The 19197-nt window shown below is 37.1% G+C and overlaps 1 protein-coding gene across 1 annotated transcript in view; it reads right to left on the bottom strand.

Annotated features, from left to right (window-relative positions):
- The window catches only part of LOC150082848 (aurora kinase C-like), a 72863-nt gene that overhangs the window by 14872 nt on the left and 38794 nt on the right, over positions 1-19197 (bottom strand). The window contains exons 4-6 of the mRNA XM_090378296.1: positions 17321-17432; positions 15342-15421; positions 13504-13642 (exon numbers count right to left, since the gene is read on the bottom strand). Of these exons, the coding sequence (XP_090234422.1) occupies positions 13504-13642; positions 15342-15421; positions 17321-17432 (331 nt within the window). The remainder of the gene's footprint in view (positions 1-13503; positions 13643-15341; positions 15422-17320; positions 17433-19197) is intronic.

Raw genomic sequence — 19197 nt, 5'->3', positions numbered from 1 at the left:
AAAATGCACCAGATCTGATATTACACACACAGATTTGAGGTGGCTGAGTCAGAGTAAGTTTCTCTACAGAGATTTCAAAATTTGCTGAATGAAATAAAACAAATTTGTTGATCAAAGGGGAGATGATTATCAGCAGCTACAAGATACAGAGTGGTTGTGTGATCTGGCTATTTTGGCAGATTTTACCAGTAAATTAAGTGACCTGAGTTTGGAATTACAAGGTATATTGGTGACATGATTCGTAGTATTTCTGCATATAAATATCAATTTTTAGCAATGGCTAAGGATCTCAAAGAGAAAAAATTTGATCATTTGCAAAAATATCCTGTTTTTGGATTTAGTAAGAATATGTTTCTGAAATTGAAAAAATTGTGGATGATTTTGAAACTAGATTTAGTGATTTTAAAACATTTGTTCAATATATTTCTTATCTATTTAATGTAAATTTCAGGGAAAAAAAAAAAAAAAAGCTGAGATTTTTTTACATGGAGAAAATATTACTTGAAAACGAAATTGTTACATTTCAAAACATTATCTTCCTAAAAGCCAGATCATCAGAAAAAGACTTTTGGAAATATGTTTTCCGAGAAAAGTACCCAAATGTAAAAAAATGCAGTGAACTTTTAAATTCTTTTTTTGGTTCCCCATATCTATGTAAATCGGCCTTTTCGTATTTGACACAAACAAATACGAAGAATTGCTCTACTCTCACGGACTTGCATACAGAAGATTTTTTACGGTTGGCCTTATCACAGTATATCCATGATTTTAAAAGCTTGGTAGATGACACGAAGACACACACTTCACATAATTTAAAAACGTATGAATTTAAAATAAGAATTTTGAATTGTATTTAATTTTAAAATTTATAAACATTTTTCAACATGTTGATTAACTTTTTTAACCATGCGCAATGCCTTTTCATAATCCACAAATGCCAGGCATAATGGCGTTTTATATTCATTTGTTTTCTTCATTAGCTGTGATATTACGTGAAGGTGATCCATAGTTGAGAATCCTGTCCTAAAGCCAGCTTGCTCTTTCGGTTGATTCTCATCAAGTATTCTTTCTAATCTGTTAGTAATGACCCTTGTGAACAACTTGTAGATATGGGATAACAAGCTAATTGGTCTATAATTTCCAATTTCTGATTTATCTCCTTTCTTATGCAGCAAAACTATGATTGCATTATTCCACTGCTTAGGCATCACACCTTTTCTAATGCACTTTGTGAAGAGCCTTGCCAGTTTTTGTGTTATGTCTCTTCCTCCCAATTTTAACAACTCTACAGTAACTTCATCTTCCCCCGGGGCTTTCCGATTCTTCATTTTCTTCAATGCATGTTCTACCTCATCAGGAAGAATATTGGGTATGTCGTATGTGTTGCTACTTTGCAATCCATGTTCCCCACTGCTGGTATCATTTCCTCGCTCCTTGTATAATTCTCTATAGTAGTCTTCTGCTATTTGAATTATGCCTTCTCTACTGTTTATAAGTACACCATTGCTATTCTTCAGTTTCAGTATCATTTGTCTTTCTGTATTATTGCTCATGGCTGCTGATTTAAATCCTTGGTTTTCCCTTAATGCTTGTTCTACTTTTCTTGTGTTAAATCTTCTTATGTCCTCTCTAAGTCTCTTTCTAATGGCTTTGCATAACTCAGTATACTCAATTTTCTCCCTGTCAGTGTTTTTCTTGCTCTTCATTTGTCTGTCGTCTTCGGTTCATCATGACAAGTGTTTCTTGACTAATTTTTTCTTTTTTGGATTTCTTTTTTCCTATAGGTTTCTTGGGCTTTATCACTTTCAGAAAGTTGTAATATTCCTCATTGATATCTTGGTCCTGAGCAGTCTGCAGAAGCTCAAACTTGTTCTTAAGTTCCAGTACATACTGCTTTTTCTCCTCCTCTGTTATCTCAAAGACCTTTGTACTATTTACTCGAGTCAGTTTTTTGCTTTCCTTTCCTACATCTATATCAAGTGTACATCTTACCATTCTGTGATCACTTCCAACATTTACCTTATTCAGGACGGTAACATCATTCACAATATATCTTCTGTTAGTGAGGATGAAGTCGATTTCATTAGTTGTTAATCCATTTGGACTCTTCCATGTCCACTTTCTGTTCACCCTTTTCTTGAAAAAAGTGTTCATTACTGACAGTCCTTGAGATTCTGCAAATTCCACAAGTCTTTCACCTCTTATTTCTTTCACCAATTCCAAAATTTCCTATAGTTCCTCTTTCTGTGCTGTTTTGCCTTTTTCCAACCTTAGCATTGAAGTCCTCCATAATAATAGTGTAGTGGGTTTTCTGCTCATCTAGAAGACTCTCAATTTCAACTTCTCATTTCTTCCACCTCTTCGTCATCATCATGACTCGATGTTGGTGCATAAATCATTATAATCTTTAGCTTGTACCTCTTAGAAATCTTGAATATTAGTCTTGACACCCTTGGTGATGTACTTTTGAATTCCAAAATGTTGTTTTTAAAATCTTTATGGACCAGAAATCCAACTCCACTTTCACTCCTTTCACTGTTTCCATTGGTGTACAGCAGATTTCCACTTGATAAACTTATAAGTGATTCATTTCTTCTTCTTCTTTCAGCCAAACCAATTCACATTTTCTAATTCCTTTTCCAGCTCTAATATCCTGTCTTCACCGATGAGTGATCGTACCCAGAGATTCTTAGCACCCTCTGCTTCCACTCTGATCCTCTCGCTGCCGTAAGAGGGAGAGTGAAAGCTGCTGGGGACTGAGGGCCATTTGTATTGTTGTGCTGTCATATGCTGGAGGGTTTGGTCTTTTCCTCTTCACGCTGACCAGGCATCTTGAAGAGAACCACTCTACATGTTCGTTGCCACCTAAGTGACATAACAGGGCTTACCATCGAGAAGGTGTGCATGAGTGGATTTTAGGGAGGCAGGCCAACCGGACTTCTCCTAAATCTTCTGTAATAGAGAGACATTGGATCCATCAGTGTTTTAGGCTGTGTGTCTGATAACACACAGGATACCTGTTCCCCTCTAAGCCCCTTTTAGGAATAAGGAAATGTAACTGAGGGGTTAGCTGGTCTGATGGTTATGACTACAACTGAAGATCTGCATGATGTATTCATCAAAATGATGCATGGGTTGAGTATTTGGGACTCTCAAGTGTCATTTTGTTAATTTAATCTAAATGTTACTTTACACCAGTATTTATTTAATGTAATTTTTATGTAACCTAATGCCATTATGGAAGTCATTGTTGTTATTGTTATTTTGGTTTTTAGGAGCATTAGCAACTAAGGCCATATTGCTCCAGGATATGCGGTGGTCATTCCCTGACCTTTCCGCATCCTCCGTATTTGGTGGTGACGGGCTCGAACCCCGGTCTAATCAAGAAGCGTGTGCTACGCACTGCTGCTCCTTCCCACCTGGCTACGGTGGCGCCGGAAGTCATTGTATTGTCTTATTAATGTCTTATGTCACTTGATGTTATTTCATTTAATTATGTCCTATTATCGCTTAAAGGCAATTTATTTATTTCTGTAATACATCTGCTTGTTATCACCTCTAAGTGTTAGCCCCTGGCCTTTTGGCCGTGAAGGGACATTGCAGCACGATCTAATCATGTAACTGTCACAATTGAAGGTGGTGCAATAAAAGATTCTCTCTCTCTATTCCAATTGAGAAATTGGTTGTAATGGATAGGACACCATCTGTGACTGGAAAAAAGACTTATTTTTGCTTATTACCAATGACATGAAAAACAAGCTGTAATGTGTGTGTACCATTGCTTGATACATCAAAAATGTGTGCTAAATCCATAAAAATGACTAAGATTGTTACAATTGTTGAAAAACTAATTAACTACATTAAATCAAAAGGACTTAACCATTGTCAATTTAAACAGTTTTTGAGTAACATGGATTCTGAGAATGGATCTCCTATACTACAACAGAAATATGCCAGTTGAGGCACAAAGTTAGAAATTGATATATTTCTGGGTATGAAGGGAAAGGCTTTTTGATAATGACAACTTACTGATAATGACTAGATGTGCGATTTTGCATTCTGTGTTGATTTCATTCAGTACTAAAACAAACTAAACAGCAGGCTGCAAGGAAAGAGCCAACTCATTAACCTTTTGCAGTCTGATGCACTGCGACATTGTAAAATTCCTTTTCCAGTCTGATGTAGAGTATAGTACACCAGTTAACATTTCCAATTATGAAATAATTTTTCTGGCTGTGTTGGCACAATTGTACTACCATCTATTTACATTTCATACAAACAATCTGAAAAGCTAAATCTGTGCTCGCATTCAATTGTTAAGCACAAGCAGCATTGCTTTCTTTTTTGTCCTCTTCCAGTCAGATGCCATGGTGGTCATGAATGTTGGTGTTTTCAATGATGAAATTTGTTTTCTGCTGTACTGACTAAATTATTGTACTGCCATTTATTTATACTTCTAAAGAATCTGAAAAACTATATCTATGTTTATATTCATTTATTAACAGTAGGCAGTTTTTTTTTCCTTCTTGAAGTCCAAATGTCTCAAGTGGCGCAACTGTTGGAATTTCCAATTAAAATTTGTTTCCCCAGTGTGTTTAAATTACTGTACCACCATAAATTTATACTTCATATTAACAATTTTAAAAAACTAAATCAATGTTAATATTCAATAGTTAACAGCAGGTGGTGTTTTTTTTTCTTCTCCACCTTGTCCTTCTAAAGTCCAATATGGAAACTGGCAGAACTGTCGGCTTTTCCAATCATAAAATTTGTTTTCCCGCTGTACTGCCATCCATTTTTTACTTCATATAAATAGTCTGAAAAACTAAATGTCTGAAAACTATGTAGAAGTCACAAAGTAACTTATACTCTGCATTAAGGAAATATTTAGACATGCCATCAAGGTCAAGTAAAGGTCTTTCTCATGGCAAAATTGAGAAATTCTTAGACTTTTCTAAAAAAAAATTGAGGAGTGGGGAGAAGAACCCATCTTACGTATAAGATATGTTTTTCAAACTGTATGGAAAAACCGGCAGATCCCATACTGGACACCAAGAATGGGATCTGCTGGCACCCTCTGTTGAAGATTCCAGATACTGTAGCCCTTTAGGGCAGCATTCCCCAAACATTTTTAGTCACGGAACACTTTATCTCACAATATATTTACGGAACACTTCCAAAACAAATGTTTAGCAGGAGCCAAAGAACTAATATTTTTTGCTAATATTTTATTACAGATGACGCACTGTGCATCAGGGGCATCTTCATTTCCAACACATGTAAAGCCGAAATTCATATAACTGTCATGCTTTCGTTTTGGTCTTTTATTAGTTGGTTCCTGTTTTTTTACTTCGGATTTTTGGGGAACAAAAGGCTGCAATTGTTCATCCTCACTTTGAAGTGTGACAATATTGTGTTCGTTTTCATCGACCACAGTTGTACTACTAGAAGTACTTGCTTCTCGTTTTAAAGTTTCTTTTTTCAACCACAAATCCATGGTCATTTATTTTAATAATATTTTGAAATACTGATAATTATCAAAACAAATTTAAACAGGAAGTGAGTTTAGTTATGATATCGATTCGCTTCCTCCTCTCCTTCAACTGTGTACTCCAGGCTAAATTGCATATGAATGGCATACTAGATCACCACATTGCTACTTTTTTCATAGGTGTCATTACCTCTATGCCTACTTCTTTATGCAAAAGCCTGCCAAAATAGCGTTCTGCGGTCTATTTGATTATTATCAGCAGTGATTCTTCATGCATTAAGAATCTGCAGATAAATGAACCACTAGGTGGCAGTGATCACAGTGTGCTGAAGTGGGATTTATTCAAAGAGGTAACTACCATTAGGGGTAAAGGGAAGGGTTATTGCTTCCGTAAAGGCGACTACGATGGACTGAGACAGTATTTAAATTCTATACAGTGGGACCAACTGATAATGTTACCAACAGCAAATTCAAAATGGGAAGCATTCAAAGAACTTATCTTGGAAGCTACTAGGCTTTACATACCAACTAAGAAATATTGTTCAAGGTTTAGGCCAAAATGGATGTCAGATGAACTAATGAGGCATATGGCAGAGAAGAAAAATGCATGGGATACTTACAAATTAACACATGACACAGAAGCCTACGATAGATACAAGTTGATATGCAACCAAGTTACAAAGGAGGTTAGGCAGGCGAAGGCAGATTACGAGAAATCCTTGGCAAGGGATGCAAAGAAAAACAGCAAAGAGTTCTTTACTTATGTAAACTCTAGAAGGAAGGGGATGAATCAGATTGGTCCACTTGATATTGATGGGTCAACTGTTGATGATCCTGCTCAGGTAGCTAACAAACTAAATGAATATTTTGCATCGACATTCACACATGAGGAGTTATTCAGCAAGGGGAATGCCAGAGGTGTATTCAACTCTAGCAGTAAGCTACAGAATCTTGAAATAACTGGGAGTAAAGTGGAGGAGAAACTGTTGAAGATAAACACAAGAAAGGCACCCGGGGTGGATGGGATCTATCCAGTTATATTAAAGGAGGCAGCAAAGGAAGTTAAGCAAACCCTTAGCCATAATTATGAGAGCTTCCTTGGACTCAGGGGAGGTACCCATAGACTGGAAATGTGCAAATGTGACCCCAATTCACAAAGGAGGATCAAAGGCTGACACAAGTAATTATAGACCTGTGAGCTTAACTTCTGTTCCAGGAAAATTAATGGAGGCACTGGTTAAAGAAGCACTGCAGGATCATTTAGACAAGACTTCAGTTATAGCTCAGACACAGCATGGTTTTGTTAAGGGGAAGTCTTGCCTGACCAACTTGATTGGATACTATGATGCAGTCACAAAAGAACTGGATGCAGGGAATAACTTTGATATTATATACTTGGATCTTAGAAAGGCTTTTGATACTGTTGCACATGGAAGACTGCTACACAAATTGGAGCAGTGTGACATTGGAGGCAAATTGCTGCTATGGATAAAGGGGTGGTTGAGGGGGAGAAGACAGAGAGTGGTAATCAATGGACACTGCTCATCGTGGACTAATGTTATTAGTGGAGTCCCTCAGGGCTCAGTGTTGGTTCCATTATTGTTTTATGTATTTATAAATGATATTGATGATGGTATATCAAGCTTAATGTCCAAGTTTGCAGACGATACAAAGGTTGGCAGGGTTGTCAAGGCCACTACTGACACTATGCTGCTGCAACAGGATCTGGAAAGGTTGAGCAGATGGGCTGAGAGGTGGCAAATGAAGTTTAACATTGACAAATGTAAAGTACTACACATGGGAAACAGCAACCCCAGAGCAACGTATCAACTCTGTGGTACTACACTGACAGTGGTAGAGAATGAAAGGGACTTGGGGGTGGTTGTGCAGGCAGATATGAAGTTCTCTGAGCAGTGCAGACGGGCTGCAAGAGTAGCTCATGGAGTATTGTCAATGATATACAGGAATTTTTCCAGCAGGGATAAGGAGGTGATTATTCCATTGTATAAGGCAATGGTCAGGCCACACCTAGAGTACTGTATACAGGTCTGGAGGCCTCATTTCAAGAAGGATGTAGAGCTGCTGGAACGAGTACAGAGAAGGGCAACAAGATTAGTGAATGGAACAAAAGGGTGCTCTTACGAAGAAAGGCTTAAGTTTTGCAAATTACAGTGTCTGGAGACTAGGCACCAGCGAGGTGATCTGATAGAGGTGTATAAAGCCTTGAATGGTTTAAGCATGCTCAATGCTGATGGGATTCTTCCTCTAGCTCAGAAAAATCACCTGAGAGGGCATAAATTCAAATTGAGGAAAGACAGATGTAGGATAGACGTGCGGAAATTTGCCTTTAGCCAGCGGGTGGTTGGTTGGTGGAACAGACTTCCATCCCTTGTGGTGGAGGTTGATAGCCTAACTAAGTTTAAGGCTCAGCTGGACAGGTATTTTGAACGAACAGAGGGGTGAAGTGGAAGTGGGTTTTTTTTTTTTTTTTTTTTTTTGGCTGGTGCTGCATAAGCTTGCTTTCTTGCATCAAATGCCTCTACTAATGCTAATTAATGTATGCTAGTATATTAATATCCGAAAAAAAAAAATTTTTAATTATAATGATACAAAAGTGGTGTATGCTATAAATATGCAAAATTTATTTTTTTTATTTTTTTAATTATTAATTACGATTTTTTACAACACACTTGTTCACATCTCACGGAACACTAGTGTTCTGTTGAACACAGTTTGGGAAATGCTGCTTTAGGGTTTCATCGCCTGTATACTAGTGGGTGAGACGGGTGCAGTTGACACCTGGATATAGATATGGGATGCCAAAATGGTGTTCTCGAATACAGGATACCCTCACCCTGTATTCTTACTCTCGTTCCCTGGACTGGGTGGACTCCCAGACTCATGGGTATTCCCCTCCTACCCCTTTACTAAAGCTGCTTTAACCCTACTATTCCCTCTTCCCTCATTCACTCCTCCCTGGTAAGTGCAGGCAAAGTCAGGGTTTGCAGAGCCAGAGAACTTAATCCCTACTACCTGGCCTGGCTTCCCATGCCCAGTACAGTAACCAGGGGCTGGTGGTTGTCCACAGGCCTCTAGGCTAAGAGGTCAGATGAACAACACAACCTTACACAACAATACACAAACCACATATACTCACACTATCTGGCCTTTACAGGGTATTGTACTCAACACAAGAGAACAACTGATTGTGGAGTTGAGAAACCACTGGTGCTGCTTGACTCTAAACACTATGTTCCATACTTTGTGACTAGGTTTAGGTTTCCCTGAATAAACTAACAGAGTTTTTTGGAGTTATTATCAACTGCACATGTCTACCCAGTTCGGCTTTAAGTCTGAGTCTTCCACAGTAGAGGCACTTAGACATCTGCTGCACTGTATGGCCAGCTCCAACAATAAATACTACCTAATCATCTCCATTGATTTTGCCAGAGTGTTCAATGCCATTTTGTGGCCGAGTGTCCTGGCAAGACTAAGGCAGGCCAACCTTCCCTGCAACTTGTATCTTACTATCAAGTCTTACCTTACCGACAGTATTAGTGTCGTGGCACCCTATGGTAGGGTAAACTGCTGTGTCTGCAGGGGTTCCATCCTGGGCCAATCCTGTGGAACATTGTTTTGGATGACTTCCTTGCCATGGATCTTGGTGACGTCCAAACCCAAGCTTTCGCAAACAACTTGATCTTGAAAATTGCTGCGGACAGTAGAGCACAGTTGGAGGTAAAAGCAAACCATGCCATCAAGATACTACAGGACTGGATCCTCTTACACTGCCTAAAAATCTCATTGACTAAGACATCCTCAATCTTACTGAAAGTCACCCTTGACCTGCGCAGGCCAACTCAATCCAAATAAAAGTGAACAACACCACAATTAAACTCCAAAGCCAGCTTAAGTACCTGGGGGTGAGATTAGATTGTAATCTTTCCTTCAAGCAGCATCTAACACATCTAAGGACAAAGATAAGGAAGTATTCTGCACTGTTAGCCTGTGTGGTCCGTTATGACCGGGGACTTAAACGTTGTGTACTCTCCTTATATTATAAAACAACATTCCTACCAGCTACAACATACGCCTCTGTAGTTTGGTATCACAAGGCATCAACTGCCGTAAATAGATGCATAATCAACTCAATCCATAGAACTATCCTGTTAACCATTACCAGAGTCTGCAGAACCACTAGCACTGTTGCCCTACAGGTCTTGGCCGGAGCCCTTCCCCTTGACATCATTATATAAGCAAATTATTACATAAAACCCTATTATATAGGCAAAGAAATGCCTTGCACCCATCTAGACTACACAGTGGATAACAGCACAACCCACAAGGCTGAAAAGAATAGGCTGCAGAAATACCTAAAACAAACTTGGCAAAACCGCTGGACAAACACAACAAAAGTATCACCAAAAAGTTCATCCCTGATGTAGACAGAGTATACCCCCATTCTCGCAACCTGGCTGCAACCCAGACTTTACATGACCTACCTCCTTATGGATCATGGGGCTTTCGATGCAAAGCTCACAGCATTGGGAATAGTGCACGCTGTACTTGCGGGGAACAAGAAAGCTGGGTGCGCATTATGTTTGAGTGTGTCCAATATGAAGAACTTAGATGCAGACTAATGACTAGAGTTCACTATCTACCGAGGGATCTTGGGTCACATAATTATATAGGTACGCAAGAGGAATACTTAGCCTTAACTGATTTTGCCCAGGGATTATTTACCAGGTGCCAGACACTAACCTCCATATACAGAAGACCTTAACAGAATGAGACAAACCAACGCTGCAAATAGCAGTGAGCCGACTATACAGACCTTGGACTGACTACAAAATGCACTGGAAAGAAACAAGTGACAACATATTGTCTGACCACAAGAGGCATAATTACCACCAGTGGAAGTGAAAAACACCTTTAAATAGCATGACATCAGAACAAAGGGACACTGACCCAAGACCTTGCAGCATAGACCCACTACATAATGACAAAAGGTAGTAAAGACTAGTAAACATCATGGAAGGGATAAATCCCCATAGTGACAGCCTTGATCAGCAAGACTTGATTATGACCCAAGATAATGACCAGGAAATAGGACAGACTATATGCAGTCTGGAAAGATGACATCCTAGATTTAACCCCCTATTAGTGTCCCACCTGGAGGAGACTCAATGGCCAGCTTTCTAACGGAGACTATATATGGTGGCACTCTCCTGCCAGGACAGCCCATTGCGACCGAAATCTGCATTCTTGAGCAGATCTTTCTTTCAAAAGTTCTGGGGAGGGAGTAGGAGAGGCTTGCCTCTCCTCCCCTCCTCAATTTTCTCATTCTGGTGGGGCATGGCCATGCCTCACTACCTGTGGGGGCCATTACTCTATCAGCCCCTTACTTCCAATTTCTGCCCCCAAACTTTTGTCTTCCACAGCGTTTAGCCCTACATGTAAAAAATTAAAAGAGAACATCAAAATTGTTGCCCACACCTATTTGACTTTCAAAACTCACTTTTACTGCACACCCACACATCGCACACTATTAATACTAACTTGTTAAGTATCACTTATTTCAACCGCGATTTTTTTCTCTTTTTTGGTCCACGGAAATCCTAGGAAAGTAAGTGGCAGGACCCGCCAGTCTCCCAGTGGCTGGTATTGGTAACGTCGGGTCTCACTAGGGGCCCGGCGGCTAACAGGCCGGACTAACAATGGGCACAACATGCTACATACCCCACACACTGAGATGGGAGAAATCCCATTTCCACGTATGTTCATCCTGTCAGACCCTCACAACATACCTAATAAGCTATGCGTTATTCAATGCTTATCAATGGAAAACTATTCCGATTTTAAATCTATCATTTACTTTGTGTTAAAATTAAAAAAACTATTTTTTATTGCACTTCATAGCGCGCTTCTTTGTACTAAGTAACTCTCCTTTTGGTGATAAAAAGGTTGCTAATTGGTTAATAATTCTATAAAGGTCATTTATAAATTTTGCGACAGGAAGTATTTCTTAACAAAGCTGGAGTTGTCCCGGCAAGGAGGTACTCAGAGAGCCAGTGTTGAGGTGGTTGTGATGGTGGTGGGAAGGTGCCTGCACGCAGTCTTGCATGGCCCTCACCTGCCAGTCACTTCTCCCCCAAGACTTTAATCGCTTCTCCAGGAAGTCAGAGTCACTTTTCCCATCCTTGTCATTCACAACAACTGGAAAGACTCAAATAGACAACGTTTTCATTAGTTCCTCAGTTTTAGGCCAAGCCGGGGTACTAGTAACTTTTTTCAGTTACCATAAAGCTCTCTATTTGCGATATTACACTAGCGACCATTTGTGACTACGGATCCCTCATCCTGAGTGCCCAGCACTCAGTAGTTAACCGATTTATTTAAATTGCCTCACCTGGAGTAATTTACATATTTAGCTAAAATCTAGATTTATGAAGAGGTAATTGCTGCTTTAGAGGCAGTTTACTCCAAAAATATAAGTAATATTGGATTTCACCATGATGCTCACCATAACCTTAACAGATAACTTGTACTGCATTACAGTAGAGATGAGATGTTGGAGCTTTGCTTCAAAAAGTCAAGCACAGTTTTTGCTATACAATCATAATATATTATTGTTTTTTTTATTTTTTTATTTTGGTTTTTTTTAGGAGCATTAGCAACTAAGGCCATATTGCTCCGGGATATGCGGTGGTCATTCCCTGACCTTTCCGCATCCTCCGTATTTGGTGGTGACAGGCTCGAACCCCGGTCTAATCAAGAAGCGTGTGCTACGCACTGCTGCTCCTTCCCACCTGGCTACGGAGGCGCCAATATATTATTGTGATATATATATAGACAAAAACAGTAATAATTCCAGAAAATCTAATGTAATATTTTATTATAACAATTATTAAACTAATACAGTCCAATAACTAAAAACAAAGAATTGTTCGAATCTCTATTAATCAAAGTGATGTGCCTTATAATCTCTTTCCTCATTCCCCTAAGCATTGCTTAATACAGTGGCATTTCACTTTTTTTGGCTAAGGGCCAAAGTTGGATGCCACTTACATTTCTTGATGTAGAATTTAATTTTTGTTATTAAGGTTTATATTTACAGTTTAACTTCTTTTTTTTTTTACATTAATAATTAAATATGAAATTCCAACAAATATTACATAACATTTTTATTATTATTATACAATGCTAATAACATCCTTGTTATATGATTACAATAATATTTGTTAATAAATAATGTACTAAGGAGTTACACAAAATGAAGCAGTATAGAAAGATTAAATATCACTAAGAATGGGTATTTTCAAAAAGTCAATCTGAACTATATTTTGTGACATGCTAATTTTAAATTCACTCTGGGGGATGGGGGGGCATAACACTTTGGGCTGACTACATGGCTGCACAATATGAAGAAATTGGTAGTAAGCAGCCTGCAGGTTGGATACCTAATATCACACCAGCTTGGCTATAGTTCTGTGTGATGTAGACACATCTATCCCTTTCTTACATTGATTCACTCCTAATAGTCAACTGTGGTATATTAGGCATTTCTAGTACCTTTAGAAGTGGAATAAACTCAGTTACTAACACACATACAACTGCAAAAAAGATGCAGTTATTGTGAAACATAAAACTGAAATTCTAGTGCTTGACTCATAAGTCAGACCTGAATACCATATGTAAATGTTTCAGATTCTCAATACTGACACCCTTAGATATCATCACAGAAAGAATGTCTATGACAATATTCAGGGATCAAATCTGAACTAATATCTTAATTACTGAAATTAATATTAATTTATTTTTTTTAAAAATTGCTTAATCTTAAAAAAGAATGAAATTATTTTGATATTTTTTGCTCCACTGGCTTTGTCGCAAATCTTAAAGATAAGATCAGTTTCTTATGTCAGTGTTATAGCAGCACTAAAACCATTAAAATTTTCATTTTTAATATTATACCAGCTTTTTAAAATAAATAAAAATATATAAACTCTTACCACAGCAGTTTTTCTATCATCAAAACATCCATCTTTTTTTAAAAGCTTATAAACTTCTCCTTTGGGTGCAAATTCAAGAATAAGATAAACTCTACTGTCATCATAAAAATACCCATACAGTCGTAATATATTATTGTGCCTAAAATTAAACAAAAACAGTAATAATTCAAGAAAATCTAATATAATATTTAATTATAAACAATCATTAAACTAGAAAAGTCCAATACCTAAAACAAAGAATTGTTCAAATTCTTTATTATCAATGAGACACTGGTATTAAAAAATGAATAAATAAAATTAAAACATGCATCATAATAAAATGAAATAACGAACGGCATATAAATAAGAAAAAAGAACTTTGGGATTAATGCTGTTGAAAACAATATAAATCACAAAGGTAAACACACACTGATAATAATAATAATGGACATATTCAAGAACTGGTATGGAATTTTTTAGTTTATGTGTAGTCCTTAAAATGTCAATGAGCAAATGTATTTTTTATGCATATTTTGCAATACAGAATTCAAAGAGGTTATATGAACTGTTAAAACAAGAAAAGATATGATTCAGAGGCAATCACAGCAGAAGTTTAGATTATTATTAACCCAGCATAGTGGTACAGGACCTGACAGAACCCTCTCAAAAATAACACTGCCACATTACTCTTTAATTAATGATTAAAAATCTGAAATTTTTTCTAGCTTCCTAATTATAGTCAAACTTTTACTCCAATAGGTCGGCAGAGATATTCCATTTGTATTCTTGATAGCATATGTTTTGCCAAAGATCCTGTAGGTTCTCGTACATTCCTTCACGTGAACTGCATGGGCCAGTGGTACAGATGGATACTTATTTCCATTATGGAGTAAAACTGCTTTCAAACTGACATTGGATGAATGAATGAAAAGCCTCCACTGCTCAGGGATGTGCTCCAGATGTTATGGACATTGTTACAATTAACCAAAGCACATTTCATGTACAGTTGAGGTATGAATAAATATGAGTTATAAATAAATAGATAAAATAGATGGAAAAGATGATTAAACCAATTACAGGTCTTGGTTTTTATATATCGTAGGTCATTAATCTACTATATATGAAAACTAAAGTTGATAAGAACTTTTTAATCACAAATCGAAGTTTTTGAACATATTTCCTACGAGAATCAGTTGAAATTATGTAAGGGAGGAAATTGATGCAGACCAGTGGTTTCCAAGCTAATTATATAGATTTCATCAAAGATGAAGGCATGAAATAAAAATGCAAGCTACTAGAAACCATATAAATTGTGTGATTACCTCAATACCTCATAAGATCATCACACAGTTTATAGGTCTTTAGTAGCTTGCATTTCCTCTTTTGATGAAATGCAAATAGTTGGCTTAAAATTAATGACTTAGTCCAGAAAAATTATTCTAAAAGCTAGTATTTGAATCTTTAAAGAGAAAATTCTAGAATGTCAATCTAGAAAAAGATTCTGCATGTACATCTAACAAAGTGCCTTAGAAAATTCCTCAGGTTTGCAATGGCACTTAAATCTTGGGCCAAAAGGGTGATGAGTGGTGTCACTTGTCACCCTTTTGGCATACGGCATCACAGAGAACTTTGTGGGGGGTATGCACACACTATAAAAGAAGTTATGTCAATTTAACTCTGACCACACATCAAATAATATTGTAAGACAGTCAACAAAATTATTTTATTAACCTCAAAGGAAACAAAATTTTAAATTAGAAGTAATTTATATAAAAAATCTCTTATAATTCACCAACAATAACTTCAACATCTATTCATATTTTAGATAAAATCCCAATGAATAAAGTTTATATATTTACCTTAGATGGGACTGGATTTCTATTTCTCTTTTGAGCTGATGTTCTACTCCATTTTTTTCCATTTGAGACTTATATAATACCTTTAATGGGAAAAGGAAAATTTACAAATACATTACAAATGAAATAGTAAGAACTATAACAACTAAAAATTTATGCAAAGGAAGTAAGAACATTTTGTACTGAAGATGCAGTCATAATTATGGGTAAGACAGAAAAGTATAAATGAAGAAAAATCAAAAAAAAAAAAAAATCTTGACGAAGGAAATTCTAAAATTGAAATGAATAATTTTAACTGTCAAATAACTGAAGGTACACTGGAAAGTTACAATTTGGAAAAACAGATTCTTCCGTAACAGCAGTGGTCACTTACTACTAGCACATTTTGGCTGATGCAACCAAAGTCATATCTATTTATCGTAACCACTTCTCCGGGGATTTTATTAAATGTATTGAGATCAGTTGAATTAGCTACAAATTGTATTTCCTATTTTGTAATGCTTAGTTTTTGACACATCAGCAACTTAGAACATATTGCACAATTGTGTATTATGTCTGTACAAGTGTGTATGTTCACAGGCATTCAGTGCATGCTGAAAAACCCAGAATAAGTAATGTTCTGTATTGAAAGTACACTTACAATTAATCAAAGGAAGCAAATATTATATCTTTCTGTGATGCAAATAGTTTGCAATGAAGCTATAAACCAAAATAAATAAATTCATAACATCCCTCTCAAAAATTTAGTACTTTTATCAATGCTCTTAAACAAAACTAAAATAAATATCATTTGTAAAAAAAATAGGCATATGAGGGTTGTTCAGTTAAATGCATTCAATGCATGGTGGTTGTGTGTTGGGGGGGGAGGGGACCAGACATATATGCTTTGTTTCATGTCTTATTATTTATTTATTATTTTTGCATGAATTTGAGATAACTAGTGTTTGTTCAAAACAGATTAGCATGTAATTCACATGATCTTGATTACTGCAAAGTTGCAAGTCAGTGGATTATATGGTTAGAAAGAGCAGAACTTGTAAATAGTATTATCGTATGAGCACCTATTATGCTACAAAAAAAAAAAAAAAAAGGATATATTGAGTAGGAGATGAATCTGGGTTCCACCATTTCAGCTGGAGTCTAAGCTTTCCAAGTATGTAAACATATCCTCATCCAAGAGAAGAAAAAATTTTTGTTGCAGTTTAACTCAAGTAAACTGCTTATTCCTCTTTGGTTCTGGGTAGGTATGTAGGTGGTGCAGTTGTCCTTTTTTAAATATATAAATTTTAAAATGTGCTGGCTCCATGAGCTGCAATCACATGGACTCAGGATAGCTAGGATTTCACTACATTTTGCTGTTATAATGATTGGCTGTTGTAAGGTTTAGCACATCAGCAACTTAGGCCACGTTATGCTACATATAATATGTCTGTAAATTGCATGTGTTCTATGGTCAGTTTGCTGGACAAAACACCCAAGTTTCCAGGGGGAAAAAACCACGCCATCCTCACCTGAGACTGACAACTCAGCCATGTTGTGAAAAAGACCCATAAAAATTCCTAATATCATTGACAGGATTCTGTTATAATTTGCACAAAAGAAACCTTAAAAAGAATGTTTTCAATCAACCATTCTTATGGTTGATTGAAAACAAATTATTCCTTGCTACAGAGGGAACTGTAAGATTATGATAATTGTCTTGAAAATTAAACAACCTCAAACTAGATTTTAAATGTGTTTTGTATGATATATTTCAAAGCATGCAAAATATCAAAATGACACGATGAGTCCAGATTAAGTAAAAGCTTCTCTTTTAGAACAGCAGCTAAGCCACTTATTTTTTAAAGTTAAAATATGCCAGTTGGTGACTCAAAAAGAATCTGTTGACTTTTTTTTTTTTGTTTTAAACCTAACTATAGAATTTTAAAGTAAAGTATAAATATGTCACAGAACATTTCCATTGTATTTATCTATCAACTTACCTTAAGTGCAACAAGAAATTTTGTTTTTTTTTCTCTAGCAAGATAAACATTACCAAATTTACCCTTTCCAAGTGGTCTGCCAATCTCAAAATCATGCAATGTCCACTTCTTCCTAGATATCATTGAAAAAAATTAAAAAAATAAATAAATTTCATTATTCCCAGAAATATAATACAGAAATAAAGTTTAAAAATCTATTACTATGCTGTTGTTGGTTTAGTTTTATTGGCGCATCAGCAACTAAGGCTATAATGCGCCAAAACCTTGTCATAAAAATGGTAAAAATCTTTCAGTGACCTAACGAATTAGGTCACTAAGTCAGGGTATAAAAGCCACGTATAAACTGTAAAGGACGAATATCAGTAAACAAGGTAAAAATAATAAATCTTAAAATAATAAGATTTTTTAAATATGATTAAAAAGGTTTACTGATTTCAGGAAACTAAAAATAGCAGACACATGGTCATTGTCGGATAAAATCTGACTGAGTGTATAAGGCTCAGTCAGATGGTTAAAAGCGATAAAACGAGCATTACTAAAGCTGGAACAGTCACATAAAATATGTTTAACGGATAAAATGGTGTCGCATTGCTCGCACATAGGAGGATCATCCGCCCTCAGCAGAAACGAATGTGTCAGATGACTGTGTCCTATGCGGAGTCGGGCAAGAACAACTTCCTCGCTCCGATTCCTGCGCAGACTGGACTGCCATGTTTGTATTAGAGGCTTTATTTGATATAATTTATTTGTTTTCTCTCTATGCCATAGTTCTTGCCATTGGGAATATATCTTTTGGTGTATTATTTGCCTGTAGTCTGTATAGGGGACTGACAGGCAACGATTGTTTGTGGGAGCTGCTGATTTGGCTGCAGTGTCAGCCAAATCATTTCCCTTTATCCCAATGTGGCTAGGAATCCAGCAGAAACGGATATCAAATTTGTATTTATGAAGAGAATATATCTTCTGCTGAACCCGAGAGAGAGAACTGGATGACAGTTGTGTCTCAAAGATAATAAAGCCTGTAATACACTCAAAGAATCAGAATATATTATTGACCTTTGGCATTGAGAAGTTCGAATGTGATCCAAGGCTAACTCTATAGCATACAGCTCTGCAGTGTATATGCTGGATTCGGGAAGAATCTGCTGAGATATTATAGTGTCCCGAAAGACAGCAGCAGATCCTACGCACGATTCAGACTTCGAGCCGTCTGTGTAGACGGGCAGGAAGTCGGAATACTCAGCTCGGTGTGCGGAAAAGAGCTGATGGTAGACAGATGATGAGGTCTCAGATTTTATCCATTTCTTAAGGGAGAAGTCGCACAATGGAGTATGAGCATGCCAGGGTGGAAGAGTCTCTTTTGGTGTTTGTGCAACTTTGTCTACCATGATGTTAAACTCTCTTAGTAGCTCTTGGACACGAATGCCAAAAGGTCGGTTGGCAGTCTGGCGGGTATTGTACAAGTTTTCCCGACGTGGCTCAAAAACGGATGTCCACGTAGGATGGTCTGGCAGGGATTTCAGCTTTAAAGCATATCTTAAAGACAACTGCTTATGTCGAAGGGATAACGGTGGTTCATTTGCTTCGACGTATAAGCTCTGGACAGGAGATGTTCGAAATGCTCCAGTAGCGAGACGGATAGCCTGATGGTGGACGGGATCCAACCATCGAAGGACACTGTCTCTAGCTGAGGAGTATACCTGGGCCCCCGTAGTCCAATTTGGATCGTACAAGTGCACGATAAATACGTAGTAGGGTGCACCTATCTGCTCCCCAACGCGTAGAGGAGAGAGAGCGAAGAATATTTAGTCCCTTCGTGCACTTTGTACGAAGTTGACGAATATGTTCAAGGAATGTCAACTTTTTGTCAAACACAA

Source organism: Mastigoproctus giganteus, chromosome 7 (assembly GCF_048544385.1).
Source record: "Mastigoproctus giganteus isolate SK-2022 chromosome 7, ASM4854438v1, whole genome shotgun sequence".
NCBI lineage: Eukaryota > Metazoa > Arthropoda > Arachnida > Uropygi > Thelyphonidae > Mastigoproctus > Mastigoproctus giganteus.
Note: the sequence above shows the minus strand (reverse complement) of the source record. Positions and strands in the feature narration are given on the sequence as shown.